The following is a 25089-nucleotide window of genomic DNA, read 5'->3' as shown; positions in this document are numbered from 1 at the left end:
CCTCTGAAGGCGCATTAGTCATCAAGAGACCAAAGATCAGTTTTTAATGAGCAACAAATCTAAGGTTAACTAGCAATTACATAGAGATTAGACTTGGCTTTGTTTATCCTTTTTTTTTTTTTTACCCTGAGCTACTTCCTCTTTTATGTCCTAATGTAGTTATGACACAGCATATTCCAGCATCTAGATGAGACCGATCGGTGTTCCCTGAAGCTCTGCATAACGGTTTCTATGAGAAGATTTATTTATCCTCCACTCCGAAGCTTGTATCCACACCAGTTTCTGGCACTGTTCTTGAGTTGATTAATTTGTCTGTTCTCTAAAATGCTTTCATGTTCTTTGTTCTTGTTTTAAGCTTCTCGAGTCTGGTGGAAATATTTTCCTTTTTGCTTAAGCACCCTGAGGAATTTGTGTACTAATGCATCTCTATGTGAAAGACAAAAATAGCTTCACTTTGGGGAAGGCATCTACATGTCAGAGAGTATCTAAAAGGCCCGCCTCTTTTCTTCCCCTCTAGGGCATAAAGACAATTCCCTGAAAAGAAGCACAAAATTTGTCTCTTAATATACTTGAGGGAGGGATGGAGGTTAGAAGAAACATTTTAGAATATTTTTATGGCCATAATGGATGATAAAAATATTTTTAATTAGATGCAAAATTTGCACAAAAAAAGTAAAAACATGATTTTTGGATTGTTCTGAAGTTGTTTCTGTTTATTCATCCAATAACCTGCAGAGACCAGTGTCTCTGTGTAATTTAAAAACAAAACAGAATATTTTACAAAAGCTGTGAAGAGACTATTTGATCTTTTTATTCTATTATTTCAATATATGCTAATTATCTGATTTTATTTATTTTTTTGTTGTGCTTCATCTGTGCCTACCTGTTCTGCTGCCAAACAACAGTCGGTGAAACCCACAACAGTTCATTTCTTTGAATGGTTGAACTGTTCCTTTGGTGCTCCCTCACTGTTGTGATCCTCTAACTCTTGTAAACAGCTGATAAAACCTCAAGTTTTAACTCTTTCCCAAAGAGCTGGCACATGTCTGCTGCAGAAATATGAGCCATCATTGTGTCATGATAGCATGGCTGTGGGGGCGTCATGGCCCTTTCATCCTTCCTGTTCCAGTGTGGTATTCAGTCTGCCCTTTCACTCTGGGATCCATTGAGATGTGATACTTTGGAAAATTGGCATTAAAGCAGAGCACTGCACGCTAACAAGTCAGTTTGGTACAGTTACACTCACACATTGAGGTTACTCCCAGCAACAGCCACTGTCTGACCTCGAGGGTTCGGTTGCGTAAGCACTTTGTCAGCTGTCAACACCGCTGGAACATTCTTGTTATGTGTGAAATTATTCTGGGTTTGTTGGCCATGTCTGACTAAGATCTTCCTGTTCTTCGTTTTATTGGACGATGCCTCTTCAGTTGCATAATATTGCTCAATAAAAAGCTCGGTGCTGTGACTTTGGAACTTGGCATTTAACCGTAGTTATGACATCTGAAGGAGTTGATTTGTGCATGGACAAAGCAAAGTTTAGATATTTTTGTAACTGTTTTTCCACGTCTGGATGAGAGAAATAAACATTTTGTTGGGAAACATTTTTGTTTTTCTCCCATTTTAAAAAGGGCAGAAGTCTAAAAATGTAGTTGTTTTCACCACTGTTTACAATCAGTTAACATGGTGTGCATCTTTTAATTTGGAACATTATACCTCAATTGATTATTTGGTTTTTCGACTTTAAAACTGAATGGATCAAATTCAGACAGTTTCTTTACCTTTTAATCTTGAGGAAACCTAAAATAGAGGTTTCACCTCCAGATGGTGTTCACGTTGTCTGTACTGTGACAGTGGATGCACCAGTAGTTGCCATAACTTCCCGAATAGAAATTTCTGCATCATTCAAAAATCAGCCGATCAGACCTTTTCAAACATAAGAAGCAGCACAGAAAATTGCAATCAGTAACGCAGTCGCCATAGGTTTTTCAGTGAAAGGCAACTTGCTGCCTTTCAACATGTGAACATGCAGGAGTTGAGATTTCATCATTAATTTTAATGAAGACTTTTGCTCCTCTGCCATCAGCTGTGGTGGATGGCTGCATATTTTATTGTAACCTCAGAACCTTCAGGGTGTCTGGTTGTTGTAAATCAAACCGACTGTGTTGCTTCTCCACAACAATCTGCAGCATCACAGTGCAGATTCACACAGTTTATAGATTAGCTCAGGTTAAAGTTGACAGACAGGCTTAATAGCCTTGGATGCTCTCACCACTTGATCCTTTAAAGGCTCTGCAGTCGGTGCCAAGAACGACTGGACGGTCGTAATGTGGCATGCGTTTCTTCTGTTCTCTCTTGATCATGTCGCCTTGTGAGATGAGTGTGATGCAATAAAGCAGATAATTAAAGGCTGACTACAAGTGTTTCGTTTTACATTTTTAGCGTTTAACAATCAATATATCTATGTTCTTGTCACAACTGCTTTTGTTTGTATTTTTTTTAAATAATGTAATTGGTGATGGCTCTTTTATTTTTTTATTTTTTGTAATAAATGATTGCATTTCATCCCTTTGTTCCAGATGCCCCCTCCACCGACCAGCAGGAACTGTTCTGTCAGAAACTCCAGCAGTGTTGCACGCTTTTCGACTTCCTGGACTCTGTGGGGGACCTGAAGAGCAAGGAGGTGAAGAGGGCCGCGCTGAACGAATTGGTGGACTATCTTTCCACCAACAGAGGTGTGCTGGTTGAGAATGCATACCCAGAGATCACAAACATGGTGAGGATGGACATCTGTGTTTAAGCTGTTTTTGTTTTGTTTTGTTTTTTTAAATTCAGGAGTTAAATGGACAACTTAATAAGTTAACTACTATTACATTACCAGTGTTGATTATTTAACAGGCTAGAATGCTGTTCTGTGGGTGTCGGTAACTCCCTCTGTGCTTGAACAGGATTATAGAAGCAGAGGCTGATCTTGTGTCTAGACAGAGTATGTGGTCTCAGCTTTACAGCAGGGACATGTTAGCAGCCTCAGGCTAAAACCCTGAACCATACTGCTCCCATTCCCAGCACAAAGGCCACTTTGTCCACTGTGGATTAGTTTGAATCTCTTATCGTCCCACATCGCCTTTTTTCATCTCTCATGCACTGCCATGGATCATATCTGAAAAGTTTCTTAAAATAGGTTAGATATTTACATTTACCAGTAGATTGCTATTAGTTTTTCCATCCAGTATCAACTAACTTTATTAAAAATGGGACATTTCTAAGTTAGAGGTGATCAAGTGAGAATTTTAATTGTTTTTCCCGCAGGTCGTCAGTCATATGCACCATCAAAATCTGCTGAATGCAGCACAACGCTGTAAACATTTGGGTCTAGCAATTAGCATATTGATTGTGCAGGAGTTGTGTTACACAATGCAATGTTCGACAACTCTTCTAGAACCCTTTAAAGTATCTTTGACCGAGGCAGTGTAGGTACGTGTTGGTAACCGGTGCCCTGTGCATTGCCTGATGTTCCTCCCACGGTGCAATAATGACTCATGTGTGCAGCATTTAGGAGACAACAGCCAGTGCTGCAGTGATTCACTCCACATCGGAGATTATAATGATGGATGCAGCTGAGCGTAGCCTCAGCTGAGTTAAGGAGTCTTTAGATTACTGAAGGATTGTAGGCAGTAATTCATGTCATGCTGTTGATTTGGGATTCTGTCATTATGCACTTTTAAAAGTTTTGTTCGGAAACCCTTTGGAGTACGTTATGGCAAACACCAAACTAGTAATGACCTCTTGATTAGTTTTAAGTTCTTTATGCTGAAATCGTTTATTCCATAAATAAGAATAGTATTGATTTGATGACTAAAAATGCCAGTAAATGTAAATCTTGTTACAGAATTGAGTTAACACAAGATAAACCAGTGTGTTGTAGCTCTTTTAGATGAAGTGCTGCCTTTTCTCACCACCCTTTTAAAGCAAACTCTGATATGAGTTTTTTGAATCCAAAAACTAGATCACAGAGATGATTGTGGGAGGCCGCTGCTGCTGATGAAAGTGTTCAATGCCTCTTGAACTTATCACATTTTGTTTCACTACAGCCAAAAAGTTTAATGTATTTAATTAGGATGTTATGTGATAGACCAACTACCTCTCTGTCAAGCACTCCTAAAAATGGATGTAAACGGCTTGATGGAGGAGCATTGTTGTGATGCTGAAGGCGGCGTGTCGGAAAAACAGTTGGAGCTTCTTAAAGAGACGGTAGCCCAATTCCAAGGAGTAAAATTACAAAGCGAAATTTATTTTGTCATGTTTGATATACAACACTTTTATAATAAAGGAACAGTTGTTTTATTGTGCACAAAGTGCCTGAAAAAAACGCAGCACCCGACTGTCCCTCGAGATAAAATACATGGCAACCTTGTGACTTGAGAGGTTGCCATGGATGGACTCTATTTAACTAGTAAGTGGAGTCTACCTGTGTGTAATTTGATCTTGGTACAAATACAGCAGTTCTGTGAAAGTCTCAGTGGTTTGTTGGAGACCGGGTGGTGGGGGAAAAAAACGGCATCACGAAGACTGTAGACAGGGGAATAAAATGATAAGGGAGTGTTATCTGCGGATTGCACCCTACTCATGTTGGGATGAAACTTTGTAAGTTATCAAAACCAATGCACAAAACAAACCGAAAGAATGGAAGTCCACCTACACTAAACTTAAAAAGCCAGACATTGAGAGCATTAATCATATAAGCAGACAACATGCTCTGTTAATTCTAATGCAGATGCGCACAACTCGGGTGAAATAAGATGTTGTCAGGGTTACTGTTAAACACATGCTCTGTAAATGTGGCTTTCCTCCTCGACTTTAATGTCAAGGACACAACTGTAGTTGGAAGAAAGCCTTAAGGGAGAGGCATCATTTAGGGGTTGTTAAAATCCATGTAGAGGAGACCACACATCGTGGAAGAATAGGCAAACATTTCAGTCTCGAAACATGCAAAAGTGGTAGAAAGATTTAGAAAGACCATATAGTGAAAGAGGATTCTACAAAATACTGATTTTTCAAATATTGTAGCAAAATGTGGTGAGATTTAACACTTATTGAAAGAACTGTAAAAATTATTAGATTTTATTATGGTTTGTTTCATAATGATCTGATTTTCAACTTGTCCGATATAAGGCAACAAATATTCTGCAACCTGAAAGGTGTAAACAAAAAAAAGTTGATAAATGAAGCTGATTAAGTAAAATCCTTATTTATTCCAAATTCAGTACAGACGGGTACAGATTTTTTAAAATTTCATTTTATTTTTGCAGTTGTAGCATAAATGCACAACTCGACATGCTTATGGTCTTTGTTGGCGGTGTAATTCCTTTGTGCTGCGGATGAAAGAAAAACGTGAAACAAAAGCCTGACTCAGAATCACGTACCTGTGATGCACTCTGCCTCTGAATGAGCTGCGACTAATGGCAGCCACCCTGTCTGGAAGCTGGCTTGTTGATGGCTCTCATTGATGCTCTGTGCTTGGCCTCACATGACAATGAAGAGATAATTGCTTTAAGTGATGCCCAATATTCTGCTGCGGAGAAAATACTGTGGTTGTCAGGTGTGCAAACAGCAAGGTTTCTCATTCATGTCGAAGGAGGCTTTACTTATTTGCCAGCTCAACTGTATAATCAGACATAACACAGAATCCTTTTGTCATATTTTCTTCCTTTCTGCTGCAGGCGAGCTCGATACTTGCTCTCTGCTGTATCTTCCTCTCTGGGTTTCTTGCACGGCCAGTTGCTAGGTGTTGGTTGTTATCACCCATAGGCAGACAAAGCTTCATCGCCCCATCCTTGGTGAACCTACTCGAATTTTATCTGCAGCTCTGACACTTAAGAACAGCCTGTTCTGAATCCTCCTACATAACTTTCACGCATAAATAACTGTTTCCTTTTTACCCTCTTGAAAATATCTCGCACGCCTCCCATGTTTGCCGTTCTCCCACACTGTTTCCTCTTGTTTTGTCCAACTGTAGTTATTTTTCAATATTGCAGAGGGGCGGGGAGGGGACTAATAAATGAAGCAGTGTTTCGTTAAAGTATTCACACTCCTGGAACTTTCTCTCTGTTTTTCACATTACATCCACAAGGTACATTTTCTATAATAGACTAACACAAAGTAGCATTTAATTCTAAAGTAGAGTAAAAGGGACACATAATTTTCAATTTAAAAACACAAATTTAAAAAGGGACGTATATATGTATTCAGACCACTAAATCTATTTTATGAGTTGTATAATAAACGGACTGCACCTGTGTGCTTTTTAGAGGATGCTGAAAACGCACAAAGAAAGGTACTCTTATAACATGTCAAAGTTGAACTTCTTGCTTGTAGGTAACAAACTCTGCACATGACCTTAAACACACCATCAACTCCATTGTGGTGGTGACGGCATCATGCTGTGGGTATTCCTTTCTTTGATGTTCAGAGTTGATGGGGCTAAATAAAGGGGACTGGTGGAAGAAAAACTAGAGGTTACATATGGTGCAGAGTCAGTTCTTTGCTTTGAAAATGGTTCATAAAATGGCCAAAGAACCTGAACATTACTGTTTGAAGTATAAACATCTGAAACAAACTGCTCCATCTACCCAGTCGGCAGCCATATTGCTTTCATTTGTTGCAAGCAAATGCACTAAGCCGTGATTTTAAATTGATTTGCGTCCCTAAAATCTTACTCTACAGAAGTAGAGAACATGGTAAATCAATAGAGGGGGAAAAAATCAACAAAGAGTGGGACATTTGTCTGATTTTCGGAGCCTTATAACTTTACAAGTTTCTGCAAAAAATTTATCCAGTTTGTCAAATAAATGCTGAAATTTCTGTGATGCTCTTAAATGTAAAACCTACTTTTAAATGTAGTTTTGAAGTTAAATGATTTCCTGGATTGACTGCACATGCAGCAAGAGGTTTGTTCATAGAAAACCGAGCTTACTGATATTATTTTATTGGGGATTCAGTACAAATGTTCAACTCATGAATATTCACACATTTTTCTATCAGTACCTTTATAGTGAATGGTATTTTTGATCAAAAGTAAAAGTAAATTTGTGACTTTCATGTCTTGTTTTCTTACTCATTTCCTAGATCTCTTCTTTGCATTTCCAACTAACTGACTAATTAATGAATGGACCATAATGACCGTTCTTGTTCATTACATTGTCTTAATTGGCACATTTAACAGTGTGGTGCACAAACAAAGGTAAGCTTTAATGACTCCCAGATAATGTTTGTTGAAACTTGTCGGTGACATCACATCTGAACATTTACTCTGCTCCACAAAGGAGGCGTTAAAGTGATTTTATGTCGGGGATTTTAAGAATGAATGAGATGCTTGATGTTACCAGATGGGGTTTTCATTAACCCAGAAACAGCTGCTCTGCTCAGGCTTTTCCAAAGTAAAAGGAAGCCAGGAACTAATGTAATAACATCTTGGTGTGTTTGCCATGAGGGAGCAAAGAGTCTAATATGTCCTTGAGAAGGGTGGACTACAGCTGAACGAAATTAAGCCTCCCACTATTCCTTTGAGATAATCAAACCTGGATTATCTGAATGTCAAAGTAATTTAGGCATTCTTCCTGAGTTTAGATTCTTTCAGCAGAGCAGTTTGTAATGTCACAATGCCCCCCCCCCCCCCCCAAAATTCAATTAAAGCTGCAGCGAGTGAACAACGAAATAAAGTAGATATTCCTGCCGTTTTTCAAGCTCCATCCAGTCTTTTTATTTCAGCCTCTTGAATAATCCAGGTCATAAAGGAGGCGCGTGTTGGGAGTGTGATATTGAAATCGGTCTGTGTTCATTGTGACGTTGCTAAGAAACCAGAGCAGCTGTGCTTACGAACAGATGTTGGACATGGCAGACCTTCCCTCTTCTATTCACACCATTCCTTTAAGCCAAGAACTAAAGGGTCGCTGTCGTGGGTCTGTGTTCTGAATAGTCACCGAAGGAGGTGACTAAAGCAGAAATGCTGCATCAGTTATAATCGTTGCGCTGACGCAGACACCCACCTGACGAAAGTGTTGCATGTAAAAATATTCACATCATTTGAACTTTTACAAATAAAGACCTCTATGATGTTTGCCACGAGCCGTGAAGGGCATCTGCTCTGGTCAGATGAAGGATGAATTTATCTTTTGGGTTACCTTTTTGCCACAAGGTTGTTTTGAAAGTAACGTGACACTTCACACTGAAAACATCATCGCCACAATTACACATGGTGGTGGCAGCATTATGCTGTGGGGATGCATTGAGGCTTCACTTCCCCCTCTTTGTCAGAATTATCAGCAACTTTTCCAGTAAAATACATTAGCTTGTAGCTGGGCTATATTTGGATTAACATGTTGCGAAGGAGTTTCGTTTTTTTTTTTTTTTGTGAGACATAATTGTCTTAACATTGAAGTGTTTGTGCTAATATGGCAGATAAGCTGTTAAATAAGACCCATCACTTTGCAGAAAGAAGCATGCATATTAAGAACTTAAGTCATGTATTAGTAGGATGTTTTCCCAATTTCTGATTTATCACAAGTCATTCATGTCTGATCACAAATTTCAATCAGTCTAACAGCCGTGTGGATTTTATTAGTTGGCTGTTATTGGGCCATCAGTAAATGTTTTTAACTTTTCCCTCTGTGATGTTGCTGCCAGCTGCTTCAGAAATTACTCAAATGAAAAGGTTTTTCTTGATTTTCCATTTGTTTTTCAGTTTTGTCGAGGTTTACAACTCCTTTGCTGCCTTCCTCTCCCATTAGTGTCAGCTGGATTTTCCAGCTGCCAATACTTAATTTGATGTTGCCTCGATCACTTCAGCGCGAGTTTGTCCATCCAATCACGTAACACTGGCTTTTCTAGCTCCCCGCTGCTTGTGTGTGTGTTTATCACTCTCAAATTTACCCCAGCTAAAAATAACAATACGGGGGCTAGAGGTGGCAGCGACCTGTCTACAGTGATTGTCTTCGTTGCAGAATTTTATTAAGAGGTTGTGGCAGATGCAGAATTGGTAATGGTCTGTCAGTTGCCCTTCTGTTTCAGTAACAACATTTAATTGTTTTGCTATAATCAGAAGGTGGCTCAGGCTGCTTAGTGACTTTTCACCAACATTATTCTGTATGTTTCACTGGGATTGTGTGTGATTTCAAAGTAGAAGGAAAATATAGATGATGGGGGTTTTTTTCTTTTTTCTTTTTTTTTTTTTTACCAAGTTACCAAAGTCCAAAAAGGTGTGATTCCTTTGCAGCCCCTCTGACTCCTGTCTGTTATTTCAGCTGCTTTTGAGGGTTTCAGTTCTACCTAGCTCTGCACAGCTGTGCACATCTAAACACAAACATTTGAACCCTTTCTTCTTTGCAAATTAACTTCTGTTCTGTCAGATAAGACAAAGAGCATCCGTGAATAGCATTATTTTTAGGTCTTGTCACGTAAATATCAACTGGATTTACATCTTTGCTCTGACTGGGCCTTTATAAACATTGAAATTTAGACTCGTAGTTCGATCAGTTTTGTCTTCTGCATCCGCTGACAGGTTTTCCCGCTGGATTTTCCTGCATACAGATCCATTAGTTTTTCCACTGACACAAAAGCATCCCACACCAAAATGCCACCACTATTACTGACTGTATTTTGTGTTCGGGGTGATGTAGAGTGTGAGCTTTCTCCTGGAAACGTTGGTACACATGATTTGTAAGTAGGTCAAATAGTTTAACTGTTGCCTAATTTGACCGGAATACCACCTTCCACATGTTTCCTTTCTCTCCTAAATTAAGAAAAACCACACACAGAACCTCATAAGGCTTTCCATTTACTTCAGATTCAAGTAAATCAGTGGAAATAATTGTCCCGTATATTTGCTTGGATATCTACAGGTAATGCAAAATCAATTGGTTGAACTGGATTTTATTTAAGGGTGTCAGTTTTCTAGGGGCTGGATACAGATACATGTCCCTCTTCTCAAATATTTTTTGAAAGAAAAAAGATTAAAGTTGTGTTTTGCTTTCTTTTATCACATAAAAACCTTAAGATACAAGGCACTATTTTCAAAATGTTATCTGAAGAATCATCGGCGTGTGAGATGTGACGCATGCAAATGGGCTGTAAGCAAATTCATTTAGAGCCACACCACGCTACAACACAGTATGCGGTTTATTAACGGGAAGGAAGGACTGGTGTAGCAGTGTTGGTAAGCATCTGTAATGTCGAGGCAAAGTTTGAATATCGCTGGAACATCTCCTCCAGTAGATGCTTGTATTAAGAGCTTGACATTAATCAGAGGTAGTGAGAAACACGGAAAACGATCTATACCAGGCCAAAAAATTTACATAGGATCATATTAACACAGAAATTATGTTTTTTTGTTTTTCAGCATTCTTCTGCTTCATTAAAAATTTTTTATGGTTTTATTTTAATAAAAATTTACTTCGTTTCCCCACCTCCCTGCAGATCAGCACCAATATTTTTCGGGCTCTTCCACCAAGTGACAATCCCGATTTCGACCCAGAGGAGGATGAACCCACCTTAGAAGCTGCATGGCCTCATATCCAAGTACGTTTTCTAAACTTTTATACTTGAGATTTCATACTTTTGTTTCAGAGTGATTGCAGAGTGTTTTTATTTTATATATATATATATATATATATATATATATATGTGTGTGTGTATAAATGTTTTCTGTTTTCCTTTCTAGCTGGTCTACGAGTTTCTGCTGCGCTTCTTAGAGAATCCAGACTTTCAGCCCAGCATTGCAAAGCGATTTATTGATCAGAAATTTGTGCTGCAGGTAGGTGGATTTTTCCCCAAAATGTTTTGCATTACCAATTTGTTGCATTGTCTGGATTTTGCGAATGTATCTCACAGTGTGTGGAAGTCTAAATCAAGAAAGTTGGAGATTTCAAATGTGTCAAGTAGAGCAGACGCTATCGCCGCATTTCACCAGCCTACACTTCACTTTTTGTGGCTGAATCAGACAATCTGCTGCAACTCGTCTACATATGTCCACGCTCAGCACCCACCTACTTCAGGAATGCTTCACGTCTTGTAGCAGTTGCTAACAGGCATTATAAGGTTTGGAATGTCGGCCGAGCCACATCCGAGGTGCCTGGTTCGACTTTCCATGATGTGAGTGAGTCGTTTGTGAGCTTTAAATAGCTGCCTGTTGTTTACTCTTCAGGAGGAGAGAAGAAGAGTGTGGTCCAGCGCTGGCTGGCAATAAAAGCCAGTCAGAAAAGGCCTGATTAACTTCAATTATCATAAAACACAGCTTTCCCAGTGAGATGTGCTGCAGCCATGAGAGCCGGAGATTCATAAGGAGACGAAAAAAACTGAGTAAAGATTTGATGGCTTTCTTTGCGGCTCATTATGTCCACTTTTCTGCTCCGCCACTTCATTGGTTTGTTTTACTCTTTTGGTGATGCTGGATCAGAAAACAGCCGACATTCTGGAAAATAACCATATTTGAAGCTTCTGCATGTTGTCGGGATGTATTTTAAACTTTTTTTGTACAGAGCGTAGCTGTGCCTTTCTGTGTTGCCGTGGGGAACCTCAATTTGTGGCTTACTAAAATGAGGGTGTTTTGGGTTTTTTTGCCCCCCTCCCAATATTCATTTAAAGTAAAACCCACATCTAGCTCACAGTGTATTATTACTTCATCTTTTTACCAGTTGAGCTCTGACAAAAAACTTTCATTGCTCATGAATTTTGCCATGTAGATTAGTAGATACTTCTGGTGCCCAGTTAGTTTGGGCTTATGAGCCACTTGACATCTGTCTTTATTTTTAATTGGATAGCATTTTTATAGATTGGGTAAAATCTGTTCCATGAATATTAGAGAAGTGAAGAGTTTCTGATATGTGATGATCCAGAGACTTGCAGCAATATATTTTGGGATCTTTTTCCTGTTGTGAAACTTAATTTACAGTTTTGTAAATGTAGAAAAATGCTTTCTTAACTCATGTTTGAGTCAGTAAAGGACTTTGAAGGATATCTGCTGCTTTTCAGCTTTCTGCACAGCACCCTTTCTTTTTTTGTAAATCCCATTTTCATTCGGTTTGTAGTGGTCAATTTCTCACTTTAACCCATTTTGTTTCAAATCAGGTGTGTACAGGTAGTAAATTTCAGTTTTGGCTCCAAATGGTTGAGGTGAATGTCAACAGAACCATTTAGGCACATTCTCAAACTTTGCTAGAACTTTTTTTGTTTAACTTGATTAGTATTCACCAAAGTAATTGAGATAAGAATATTTTATCAGTAATTGAAGAGCTTTGTATTGGATCAGAACATACATTAAATTCCATTAGCTTGTTCTTTAGGGGTAAATCATTTCATATATTTGCCTTTATGCACCTTTTTAAGTTTTGAATTTTTAGTGTCACCAAAATGCTCAAATCCGCCTTGTACAATACATGCATTAAAGAATAATGCGCTTTTAGGAACTCTGTTGATGCCACCTGTGCAAAAAATTTCCTTTGCTAAATACTATACTGTCAACTCTTGGTGGGTTTATAACGAGCAATTGGGAGTGACAGCAACTTTACCGGGTTTTAGTGTGCGGCTCCTTTTCAGGAATTAGGTTTATCCCCTTAGCTCTGTGGAAAGGTACTTAAGTGTGTTGCACAATTTTGCTCGTTCAACTTTGTTTGAATAGTTTAGGAATGGCCCACTCCTGTTCCAACATGACTACGCTCTAGTGCCCGAAGCAAAGTCTATAAATGCACAGGTGAGAGTTTGGCATGGAAGGACATGATTGGCCGGCATAGAGTCCTGACCTCAGCATCATAAAATACCTTTGGCATTAATTGGAAGGGAAACTAAGAATTGGACCTTCTTGCCCAACATTAATGTCTGACCTCACAAATGCACTTCTGGAAAAATGTATAGCAATTCCCTTGGTCTCCAAAAGCGTTTCCACAATTGTCGAAGCTGGTGTAGCGACAAAGGATGGGCCAACATAAAGAAATGACCTCTTTGACTGTTCTATACAATATTGCAGATATACAACTTCTTAAAGAGATGTATATAAGTACATGTTTAAAAGTCATCCATAATTTTCTGCTGCCAAATAATAAAATTTCCAGACTGCATAGCAAACACGTTTAAGGTTATGTTGAACAGTAATGGAGATTGAAAATAATAGAATGGAAAAATATTTGTAATTCCATACAACTAGACAATCGGATGTTCTGTTGCATTGTCTAAGAGTTGTCCTTCTTTCCTGCCTTCCTTTCTCGTTTCCCTTTTTCCATTTTTTACTTTTACATATTCCATATTTAGAGCCTGCCCGTGGCAGAAATATTTACCGTAAATATATGGCGAGCTTTACGACTGCGAGCTCTGGGACACTGAGTCCGGAAAAGTCTGCAATGTTTGTATAAAAAATGCTGAGTAGCTCTGTTTCAAAGGCAGCATTTTGTTCTGTATTTATATCGAGGCTAGCTCACTTTTCTAATGATTATAATACACGTAGTCTGTAAAACACTGCATTCTGTCTCTTTGAGTGATGTAATGATTATAGATTGATAAAAGTTTGATAGTAGGCATCTGTAGTGAGATGATGATTAGACACATTTTTTATTGAACTCTGGCTGCATCCACAGTCCCAATCAATTTATTTATAACCACAGATCAATATCTAGGGACATAACTTTCCCTCAACTCAGTGCATTAATTTTCCTCTTTTTGCCGTATTTCCCAGCTGATAATGTTCTACTTCATCATTCTGAAATAATGAGAATACGATGCTCCAATGTTTAATCATTTAACGATCTGGCTGACCTTCAACTTATGGTTCAACAAATGGGTCATCTTCTTGGAACCTGCTGCAGATTAGGATGTTCTAGCAGTTTCTGCATCCCAAAAAAGGATACATTTGTTTTAGACAGTTTATTGAAGCACAATAAATTTCAGAATTTATACTACCGATGTTAAAAAGGGCTGATTAAAAGCAGGTTGTTAACATGCCTGTGGTTTATTCAATGTCATCCTGTTGGGATCAGTTGAGCCTTTGCAAACAAGTCGGATGAGCTCGCTATTTAATTTCAGTCACTTTGTCAAGTTGCACCAGAATGATGTTAAAAATATTTTCTTTTAACTATTTTTTATTTTTTTTTAAATGTATGGGTTTTTATCTTACTGGAAAGAATGAAAGAGGGTGAGAAAATGAAGAGCGCAGCCTTTAATTTGACTTTGTCCACCCAGTGTCAGCGAGAGCCGGAGGTTTTAGACGGAAATAGAAAGCTGCTCTCATATTAGAAAGTCATTTGAGTGACAATTTAACAGTCATAATTAACAATGACATTGTGCAGTAATGAAAGCATCTTAGATCTCATATTTTTTTCATAAGCACTTCTGTGTATTTGTTGCATGATGACTTTGCTGAGAGCTAACGTCCTAGCGTGACCTTTTGTGATTGAATATTGATGTTTCCCCCTCAGGCGAAACCAGCACCCCCGCATTACACTGTGGCTGTGTTCATTTCATAATAAACACAGACCCAATGGCCATATCCCATTTAAATATTATTGATCAACTTCAGTGTTGATTGAGTGCTTATGTAACTCTTGAAAGCCTACTGCAAGTGAATAGCCAGAGCTGCTGGAATTTATGGTGCACATATCAATCTGTTGTTTAACTATACCACATTGTCAAATGTCGTGCTTTTATCACAAAAGAAATCCAAATAATGCTTGTTAATATTTACCTGACCATCACAAGTACAATTAAATGACTCAACGTACATCATCACAATAGCACTGTACACTATGTATGTAACTGTAGCCAAATTAGTTCAAAATAATGCAATGAAGGTCTGAATTTTTCCGGATATATACTTTTTATTTATTTATTCAAAACACATTCAAGCCAATATTGCAAGGCTCACATTTAACTAGTTATCTAGTTTATAACTTGCAGGCTTGTAATTTAGTATTTTTAGAAAGATTGTCAATATTGCCAAATGTATTACATCACACATCACCTGACTGAAACTTTACTTTTATGTAATTCAATTTCAGTGTAATTACTTCTGCTCTTTGAAGATCCAGAGATCCTATGGTCTGAAAACGTTTGGAATCTAATTTATTTCTGGGTCTGAAAAAGGAGAAAGAAGATGGAGTATGACAAAATATTATTTTTAGACTTTTTTTCAATTCATTCATCATTTCATTTAAGATTCATTCACAAATCCATGTCTGTCCATCACTCCATATATTGTGATGTTACACAACCTGACATGTGGACATTTCTGAAATTCATAGTGATTTTTTTTTTCTATTACCTAAATAAAGCCCTCGAAGGTCTCCGCTTTCAGAGAGCATTAGCAAATAAGCAACACACCAGACAGGTCAGGGATGAGGTATGAGGAGACGTTCAAAGCAGGAGAAAGTGTTTTACACAACTGTAGCAAGACACATTCTGATCCACCTGATCTGACAGGCAAGCAGAAAATGAACCACAGAAGCAGTGAAGAGGTCCGTGGTAAATCTGGAGGAGCTGGAATATGATGACAGGACAACCACATGCAAATCGCCCCAAACTCACTAGATCAATGAAGTACCAAAGGTCTGCCTTCTCACTAGGTCCTCTCTGAAACATGGTGGCAGCATCATGATCTAGCGATTCCTAAAGTGGTGTTAAATTTTGACACCACATATATTATCTAGAAATTTCCGCTGTTTCTGTTGGTTTAGGCTCTGAATGCATCGTTTCTAAAAACTCGTCCAACATCGGCTGCAAACTTCACCAGCTTTGAAATGATTGCATGAAAGGTTATAAAATGATGCTTAAAATTTCCTGTGGAGTAAGAAGTAATAACATGAAAACAGTTGCATCCTTGTGCAAATCTACAGTCGCAATACTCTGTTGCAACAGTTAGACTGCTTGCACCATTGAATGATACAGAACAGCTGAATGTATTTAAATCGGCAGGGGAAAAAAACACACACAAAAACAATGTGCACAAACATGATGAAGTCTTGTCCTTGGCAGTAAACTGGGATAGAAACAAGCTGCCTGCCCTCTCACCAAGGTGACTGTAAAATGCGAGCAGAAGATGAGCATAAAACCCACAAACACTACTTTTTTTTATTTTGGTGGCTTTGGCTTTGCTTTCCTCAAACTGAATTGTAATGATGACTCATCACATGTCTGTAAATAGCTGCTTAATTCTGGGGGCTTGAAGGCTGTTTACATTATTGAGCGCTCAGGCACATGTACTGTGTGCATGGGAAGTAAAGTGTGAGTTTCTGGTAAAACAGAGCTTGATTATTCGTACTTTGTCTGGAAACAGTCACCACTTAGCTGCATCACAGTTGGTAATCCAACACATTTTTAGGATATTTGGGACTTAAGCGAGATGACGTGGTCTTAACACCACCAAGAGGAGTTATTATATGAGCTACACATGTAGTAAAGGGAGTGTATTTGAGTCATAAAGGACAGCAATGACCATTACATAAAATGTCTGTTTTTAGCTCACCAGATGATGGAGGATGTTTCTGTTGGCTTCTCAAACAAAATGAAGGATTTCCTTAAAAACAAAAGTGAAATAGATTACCTTTTTCCTGCAATAAGTCAATAAGTTTTTGATAAGATTCTTCTTCGTTCTGCAGCTGCTGGAGCTGTTTGACAGCGAGGACCCGAGGGAGCGGGACTTCCTGAAGACTATTCTCCATCGGATTTACGGAAAATTCCTGGGCTTGAGAGCCTTCATCAGGAAGCAGATCAACAACATCTTCTTGAAGTGAGTTAATTATTAGCAGGGAAGCATGTCTTTTGCTGATAAATGCTGCATAGAAATAAGGACAGGTTCATTTGTGTGGAATACATTCCAGAGAATAAAAGTTTTATTTATCAAAGGATACTTGCAAAAGGGAAAAGTTGGTTTAAAAATGTCTGCTAAATCTCTTGACTTTACCCAGAAAGCCCTTTGTTTCTTTTAATCCAGGTGTAGTTTGCAGCAATGAGCATAACTCATTAATTTTCATCCAACATCTCAGATTCCCTCCTGATTACTAAGGAGACTCGAAGCTGTGAGTGAGAATCATCACTTATTCTTCCCAGCAGTTCTCTGCGGCTTTATTGCTGCTGTTGCTGTGTGACGATGAGCTTTGGATGATTGAGGCAGGGAACGCTTGATGTCGTTTCCAACAGGCGAGGTGGCAAAACGGGTGGCCCCGACGTTGGCCATCTGCCACGGAGGATAAAAATAGGGCCACAGTTGTCAGGCTCTGTACATAGCAGACAGATGGAAATGCTTTATCAAACAGGTGAAGGTGAATTATGTAGAGCTCATTGATTATTTTTGTTTGTCTCTTTGTGGTGGTGAAACCTGATTCGGATTTGCTTTTTCATATGGATATTACTGTGCAAAAGTTTTGAGCTGACCCTCTTTTCCTAATATTTCCCTCCCAAGGATACAGATATTTCTGTAATTTTTTAAAGTAGCGTCGATAGTGTTCACTTCTACTACAGCTGCTATTTTAGCCATTTTCAATCGAACGCAAGAATCATTTAAAGATATTTGAGCAAAAAAGAGATTTAAATTAGATCTTTGTGCAGTTTTTGTTAGATCACTAAAGTACTAAAGATAACAGTCATAAAATAGCATTTTTGTGAGCAATATGGTTCTTAAAAGTTGTCCTACAGTAGGATGCATCTCTTATTTCCCTTTGAAATAAAACCAGCTGTGTTTGAGACTTTTAGAAATTATTTAATCTATCAGTTTATTATTGTAGAGTAGGAGGGACTTTCAGGTATGATGACGCTCCCAGTGCAGTTTGTTCAGAAAATAAGTCAAAATAGAGGACATTAGAAGGGCCCTTGTTGAAGTTGCAGTCTTTTCTTTTTCCCACGGTTTTCCTGTTCCTGAACCTGTTCATGTGTAATTAAATCTATAAATTCTTTGTTTTAATTGTATTTTTTTCCTCTTGGTTTTGTTTTACGAGGGAAATTAAGTTTGGTTTCTTATAACTTAAAGAAAGATATATATATATATATATTATTTATTGCTTTCAGAATGCCTGGAGTTTATAAAGTTTTCACTTATTTATTCTGTATGTTAGTCATTTCAACAGTATTTTTAAATTCACCCAGATTCAAGTAATCTGATTAATCTGCTCCAGTTTTAAAGTTTTACGTTTTAACAATGTTATATTTTCTTTGCTTGTGTTTTTTTTTTTTTTTTTCCTTTTCCAGGTTCATCTATGAAACCGAACACTTTAATGGTGTGGCCGAACTGCTAGAGATCCTCGGAAGGTGAGGGAAGATTAAATTGAAAGGTTTTTGGGTTTTTCCTTGCCATAAATAAAACTGATTATGCTGATTTAAACTGTCTCTGTACATCGTGATACATTTGATCGTGTCCTGATCTGGTTTGCAGGCTTGAGCAGAATGAGATCAGTATTTCAGAGCATGCTGTTTGGAAAACAGCCGTTCTGCTGATGGAATTCCTTTGTGTTTTCTGTAATCTATCGAGGCGTGTTTTTTGTTTACAGTATCATCAACGGTTTCGCGTTGCCTCTGAAAGCAGAGCACAAGCAGTTCCTGATGAAAGTGCTCATCCCGTTGCACACAGCTAAAGCATTGTCCCTTTTCCATGCACAGGTAAAAAAAAAAAAATTCCGATCTCTGTATTGCAGCACCTTCTAGTGGCTTGGAAATGAAAATGCATGTTTATTTATTTTTTTCTGTTTTTCTGTACTTCAGCTGGCTTACTGTGTGGTTCAGTTCCTGGAGAAAGATCCATCGCTTACCGAGCCGGTACCGTTTTTATCCTTCCTCCCACTCAAAGCTCACTGCACTAGATTAGTCTGCCGCAGCAAATTATTTTATAGTGGTTACTAGAAACCGCCCACATGAACGAGCGTAAAACAGAATTTCTGATGTCTCTATAGGTGATCCGCGGCCTGTTGAAGTTCTGGCCGAAAACCTGCAGCCAAAAAGAGGTACTCTTCGTCTCTTTGTGCAGTTTTCAGCTATTTCTGTCTGTTATGTGGTGCTAATTTTTTGTAATTTTCACCTTCCCACTCAGGTGATGTTCCTGGGCGAAATAGAGGAGATCCTGGATGTCATCGAACCGTCGCAGTTTAAAAAGATCCAAGAGCCATTATTCAAGCAGATTTCTAAATGTGTGTCCAACCCACATTTTCAGGTAAGCTCAAAATACACAGATGTAAGGAAGGATGTTTTTAAACCCTAAAAGATTTTAGTTAACAGTAAAACATAACATAACAGAAGAACAGACGCACTTTTACACAGAGACTAAACACTGAAACCTTTTATTAATATAGAATTTACTGTTCATTTAACTCGACTTGTTTTTAGTCAGATGGGATTTAAGTTACCAGCAGTGCTTCCATTAATATCTTCAGCCAATTATACTTTACTCAGACTTTTGTGCATATCATTAAATTAACTGAAGAAATTTAATTTTTTTTTTGCAGATTTGCATCACTTTACCGTAGTTCCTTTTTTCTGAATGCTTCAAGTTTGATTTATTTCAGGTCTAAACAAGTGTGGACAACAAAAAATTTTATTTCCAGACCTTTCAGACTAGAAGCAAATGTTTTCATTTCTACAAATTAGTTGCTTCAGTCTTTTTTGCAACACTGGTTAAACCATAGACAAACATAGCCAGAAACTAGAGAATTTGCTCAATAAATGTATTTTCTTTTTTTTTTTTTTTTTTTTTGAAGATGCTTGTTTTTCATAAATGGTATGCTGCCAAAAAACCTGCCTAGTTATTTAAAAAGTCTCAAATTGCCTCAGTCAGTGCCAAACAGCCTTGCATTTATTCCCATATGTAGTCTCACCTGTTCTTGAAGAACTTTTTTTACCTGTAAGGATGAGCAAAAAAACAGAAACTTGTAATTACTGAGCACAAAGTAGAGAAATTACCCTCAGGTAAATGAGACTGTAAATGTTGTTGAGGAGAGTAGCAAATATTTATTAGCTCTCTTAATAGCAGAAAGAGGAAAACTTCTAAAGCTGTGGCTAATTACCAGGTCACTGGAGAAGGTGCGACAATGTTTGACTTTTTTTTGTCATTATTTCTTTAGGTCACAAATGACCTATAGTGACATTTGTTGTAAATCTGTAATAGTGTTTTACTACATAAATGCACATTAAACGTTTTCCAGATTAAATTGAGTTTTTAGGAACAGTTTTGGTAAAATTGACCCGTTTTACATAAGCAGACTTTGTTTACTTGAAGAAGGTGGAGCGGTAGGTGCCATTATTACTAATTGTTATAAATAAAAGGCTTGTGGATGATTTTAGCATTCACTATTTAGCTTCTCATAGATCAAATGTCTTTTATTGTTTGACCTTTCCTGACAAAAACTGGCTTTCGGCATTAGATGCTTCATTACGTGTCCAGTGTTGAGCGTAAAAATGTTTGTTTTCTAATTAAATTTAGACCCTTAATAAAGAGGAGACTAATGGATTCACAAGCTTTCTATTAGCAGTTTTTAATGTCGTGAACTTTGATTTGTTGATATTTGAAACTCATTTTAGATACAAAAAAAAAAAGATTAATTTGACTGAAGGTACCAACAAGTAACAGGCATTATCTTTATGCAGCATTTTCTTCCATCTGTAATGCATCTTCTTCTCCATCTTTACATAAAACAGCTTCCGTTTGACTTTCTTTATGGCAGTTTTGTTTTTTCTGAAGTTCCCTCTGTGTGTCCTGACAGGTAGCAGAGCGGGCGCTGTACTTCTGGAACAACGAGTACATCCTCAGCCTCATCGAGGAGAACATCGATAAGATCCTTCCCATCATGTTCAGCAGCTTGTACAAAATCTCCAAAGAGCACTGGAACCAGTATGTGCTGTCGCTGTAGGAGGCGCAAAAATAATCTTAAGAAGGGCAGGGACTGATTAAATAACTAGCTTATGTAAATAAAAGAAAATAGATTGACATTTTTATTTTAACTTAATTTTGAGTAACTGTAAAGATGAGCTTTCATGCGCATAAACCTTGTGCGGTCTGTTTTTAAATCTGTTTTTATATGCAAACAATTTACACAGACAGATGGCACCATTATGTTCGTCACAGATAATTTAGCACAAGTTTGTTTTCTTCATACACTTTCTGCCTTTCAGAAAAATAATAGAGGCATGTTTGAATGTGTACACATACACTTATGTACATCATGTCCTTAAGAAAATAGTGTCTCTCTGGTCAATTGCTCTTGTGGTGTAATAATTCCAAGACTAAAAAAAAATAATGTTAAGATGCAATTATATCAATTTAATTGTTTTCTTTCTTTCTTTTTTTTCATAATTTGTGTTAACCAGATTAACTTGAAAAGGACTGGCTGAGTGAATATAGGCAGCAAAAGTCCAAAGAAAAACTTAAATACTTTAAAGGCTAATATAATAATAAAATCCATTTTGAAAATTAAATCCAGTTTAAAAATCTGCATCGTTTACTTTGGTTTACACAAGAATATGCGAGGGGATTAAAAAGTAGAAAAATTGTGGTAAAAACCACCAGCATGTGATGTTTGTGAGCCGTCTTCCTGAAGCTCTTGATTGTTTTTTCTGTTTCAGGACAATCGTGGCTTTGATCTACAACGTCCTGAAGACGCTGATGGAGATGAACTGCCCTCTGTTTGACGAGCTGACGGCTTCCTATAAAACACAAAAGCAGCGGTAAGCAGCAGTAAACCTCCGTTTACCCCTATTATCAAATATTAATGACAGTTTTCAGCAAAAACACACTTCTAATGGAAAATTCAAATTTAAGGTTGATTTTTAGTTTTTAAATTTACTTTCTTTAGAGCTGGGATGTGCAAACATTTTGACACATGGGCCAAATTCGTCAGCTCAAAAGTACTCCTCCTTTTTAAAGACTAAGATCACCAATTTTTTTTGTTCTTACTCAACAACAAGGCTGTAGCGATAAACTAATCTCACAATGCGATGCAGTAGTCTGCTCACAATATGATATACATCACGATATTCGGTAAACGACACGATTTGATAAAATTTTTACGATTTTCTGAAAGATTTCAGAGGGACAGTGATTTTGCTGACATTTTGCGACTGTTTCATAGATTTGGGTTGAATTAATTGAACTGATGGTGTAATAACTGGTGTTTTTGTTAGGCATTTGTTATACATTTGCTTAGCTTAAATATTAATTGTGTGGCTTTGTGTATTTGGTTGTCCAGAAAAATAACCTTTTTTCTTTTTTTTGGCTTATTCGCTTATATTAGATGATGCGATTTATCCATTTTGTTTCATTATTTAAATAATTGTAACTGAATTTTTCATTGCATGTAATTTTTAATGTACATGTGCAACTGGGTACAAAATTTCATGTGTGATAACAGTCATTTAATTCATGTGGATTTGACATAAATTCAAAGTAAAAGAAGGATTTAATGTATCGATACTCGTGGGTGAAAAATCAATACTATCTGAGGAAAAAAATATCGACAAATATTGTAGCCGTCAGCTGGCCTGGATGAAAGTGAGGAGTGGGAAAATACCTTTACTATATTTACTTCAGACAAGGATGCAGTTAACGATTAGCTGGTAGGATGTCCAAACCTTTTCCTCATAATTCTTGTTTTGAATAGTTTGTGTAAAGATTACAAGCTTAATTAAATAAATCCATCTCAGAGGTAAATTTAAAAAAAGGAAAAATGGGCATAAATACTTCAGCATTCTGTATTGAGTTGGTTGTTGTTTTTCCAGAGAGATGATAAAGGAGCAGGAGCGGGACGAGCTGTGGAAGAAGCTGGAGGAGCTGCAGGTCAGCCGCACCTCTGAGATCCAGAACAACAGTCATGGGTTTCCTGCAGCCCTTAACAACAACAACAGTAACAACAACAATAATGACCCCCAGGAGAGCAGCGGCGATGTTGAAGCTACTGCCGTCATCATGGAAGACCTCCATCAAGACGCTACCGACACAGCCTGTGAGAGCGTCTCATGTGCCAAATGACAGCGGATGGCAGCTTTTTATTCTGAGGCGCTTCAACTTTCAGGACCGTTGGAGGAAGATTAACAAGGATGTAACACAAATTACACCTCGGCAGTATAATAAATCTTAGTTCTACAAAGAACACCAGCAGTTCTTTGTATATATAAATATATATATATTTCCACGAGACAATTTTTTTTTTTTTTGGATGTTACAGTGTGGCTGCCGTATGTTGTTTATATGTCTGATCAGAGCTGTATCCTTCCACGTCTAGTTTCCTAATCGGTAATGATTTTTTTTTCTTCTCGTGCTCAGTGTATAATACATGGGAAGGAGAGGAAATGATGACTTGAATTTACCGTTTCCAACCGCGCTGCACTTAGAAGAAAACAAGCCGAACAGCTATTTAAAGATGTCTATTTTTAATGTGCTTTTCCTCGTCGCTGCCCACACCTGTAGGTGCAAACCTGAAACGAGAAGGGAACTCGAATGTTGGGAGCGTTTTTCTTTGTTCTTCGCACATGGGACCAGACCCAGATAAATACAGACACCCGTATATATATTTATACAGAGACCTGTTTATATGCAAAAAAAAAAAAAAGAAGAATTTTAAAAATTGTTGTGAGGAGATGAAGAATCATGGCCATAAATGATTTATGATCAACGGATATAATTCCTGAAATCATTCTGCTTTAGACTACAAATTTAAAAGTGATTAATACTTAAGGTAAATGTAATATTTTTTTAGCCTATTTTTGTGGTTGCAGGTGTTGGTAAATACTTTTTTCATCTTGGTGAAAACATGAAGCTAATACATTTGTCACTGTTTATTAAAGGAGTCACACTAAAGTATTGAGAAAAGGGCTTTTGATATTCAAAAAAATATATATTTTGATTTAAAGGAGTAGCTCAGCATTTCAACTTTGCGCCTGTAAATGATGGCTCTGTCCTGAGAATTAAAACAAATCTACCAAATTAAACTTAAAAAGCACACTAATTAACACCTACATGCTTTATTGAGAAGATGCATTACAAGAAAGTTAAAAGTATTAAATGACGCAACACAGACAGCAATTATTTACCACAATAATGAATTGTTCCTTTAAAATCGTTAAACTAAAAAGACCAAAAACGAAAAGCCTGAGCATTGATGAAGATGAATATTTTTGGGTCATCCAGGAATGGGATGCATAATAAGCTTCTGTGTATTTTTTTGGAGTGTATTTATTGAGTTTGGAGGCTACTTACAGGGAAATGCCACTCGGCTTTGACGTTGCTGTGGTTGAGCGACAGTTAAAATCGTCTCGGCTCCTTCCTGGTGCTAAACGAGATGTAACTGTGACTCTGCATTACCAAGAAAATTGCACCAGAAAAACCCATGAAAGATGAGAAATCCAGACCCCCAGTGACTTTTCGCCTGACGCGTCTGACCTTGGGAGCTCAAACATGATGTGAAAAGCGCGACCCCTGACCTCCACGGTTTATAGGAAAGACTTCTGAGAGCCAGCGCTGAATGGTGTTCCCTCTGAACCCGATGTCTGCTCGTTTCTGCTCTGTTCAGTTCATCTGTCGGTCTTCTCTGATGCCTTTCTGTCAGTACAGCATTCCAGCCTCTGTGAACTTTGAAACGGGGAACCTGTTTTGTAATCACAGACACTGTTTAGGTTTCACCATCAAATAAAGTCTACTTTATCTTTCTATTCAAAGCGTAACGGTTTCTTTTTCTTTTTTTTTATGAAACATTGCAGTTTTGTGTAAAGATCAGCAGGGGGTGCAAAGTTTCTACTTATTTTAAATGATGCCTTGGAAAAGGATTCATACTCAAACTTTCCCGCTTTATGTGACAACCACAAGTTTTAATGAGATTTTATAAGAATAAGTATGAAGCTGACGTGGAAAACTACATACCTAGGACATTTGCTACTCATTAAAGCTATTCTTTCTCTGCCTCCAAGTTCAACTACAGAAAGTGTGTCCTGGTTGGTTTGCAATTCTGTCACTTCAGATTGAACAGATCTGTGAGATGCTCAAATCTTAAGGTGTCTTATCACCTAACTTTGCTTTAAACCTCCTTACAACTTATTCCCACATTCATCTGAGATGGTTCTTGGTCTTCTTGATGCTTTCTTCTCTAA

At 37.7% G+C, this 25089-nt stretch overlaps 1 protein-coding gene across 2 annotated transcripts in view; it reads left to right on the top strand.

The window, feature by feature from the left end:
- The window catches only part of ppp2r5a (protein phosphatase 2, regulatory subunit B', alpha isoform), a 37806-nt gene extending 13152 nt beyond the window's left edge, over window positions 1–24654 (top strand). The window contains exons 2-14 of one of the 2 annotated variants that reach the window (XM_008397524.3): window positions 2577–2773; window positions 10468–10569; window positions 10712–10804; window positions 16629–16759; window positions 18214–18273; window positions 18513–18621; window positions 18724–18777; window positions 18912–18962; window positions 19049–19168; window positions 20715–20842; window positions 21574–21675; window positions 22726–22783; window positions 22877–24654. In XM_008397524.3, coding sequence (XP_008395746.1) covers window positions 2577–2773; window positions 10468–10569; window positions 10712–10804; window positions 16629–16759; window positions 18214–18273; window positions 18513–18621; window positions 18724–18777; window positions 18912–18962; window positions 19049–19168; window positions 20715–20842; window positions 21574–21675; window positions 22726–22783; window positions 22877–22975 — 1304 coding nt within the window. In that variant the 3' untranslated portion in view covers window positions 22976–24654. Of the gene's footprint in view, window positions 1–2576; window positions 2774–10467; window positions 10570–10711; window positions 10805–16628; window positions 16760–18213; window positions 18274–18512; window positions 18622–18723; window positions 18778–18911; window positions 18963–19048; window positions 19169–20714; window positions 20843–21573; window positions 21676–22725 lie in introns of both variants that reach the window. The other variant, XM_008397523.3, reaches the window with a different exon arrangement.
- The last annotated feature ends 435 nt before the right edge of the window (window positions 24655–25089 follow it).

The sequence above is a fragment of the Poecilia reticulata genome, chromosome 21 (genome assembly GCF_904066995.2).
Source record: "Poecilia reticulata chromosome 21, P_reticulata-male-v2, whole genome shotgun sequence".
NCBI lineage: Eukaryota > Metazoa > Chordata > Actinopteri > Cyprinodontiformes > Poeciliidae > Poecilia > Poecilia reticulata.
Note: the sequence above shows the minus strand (reverse complement) of the source record. Positions and strands in the feature narration are given on the sequence as shown.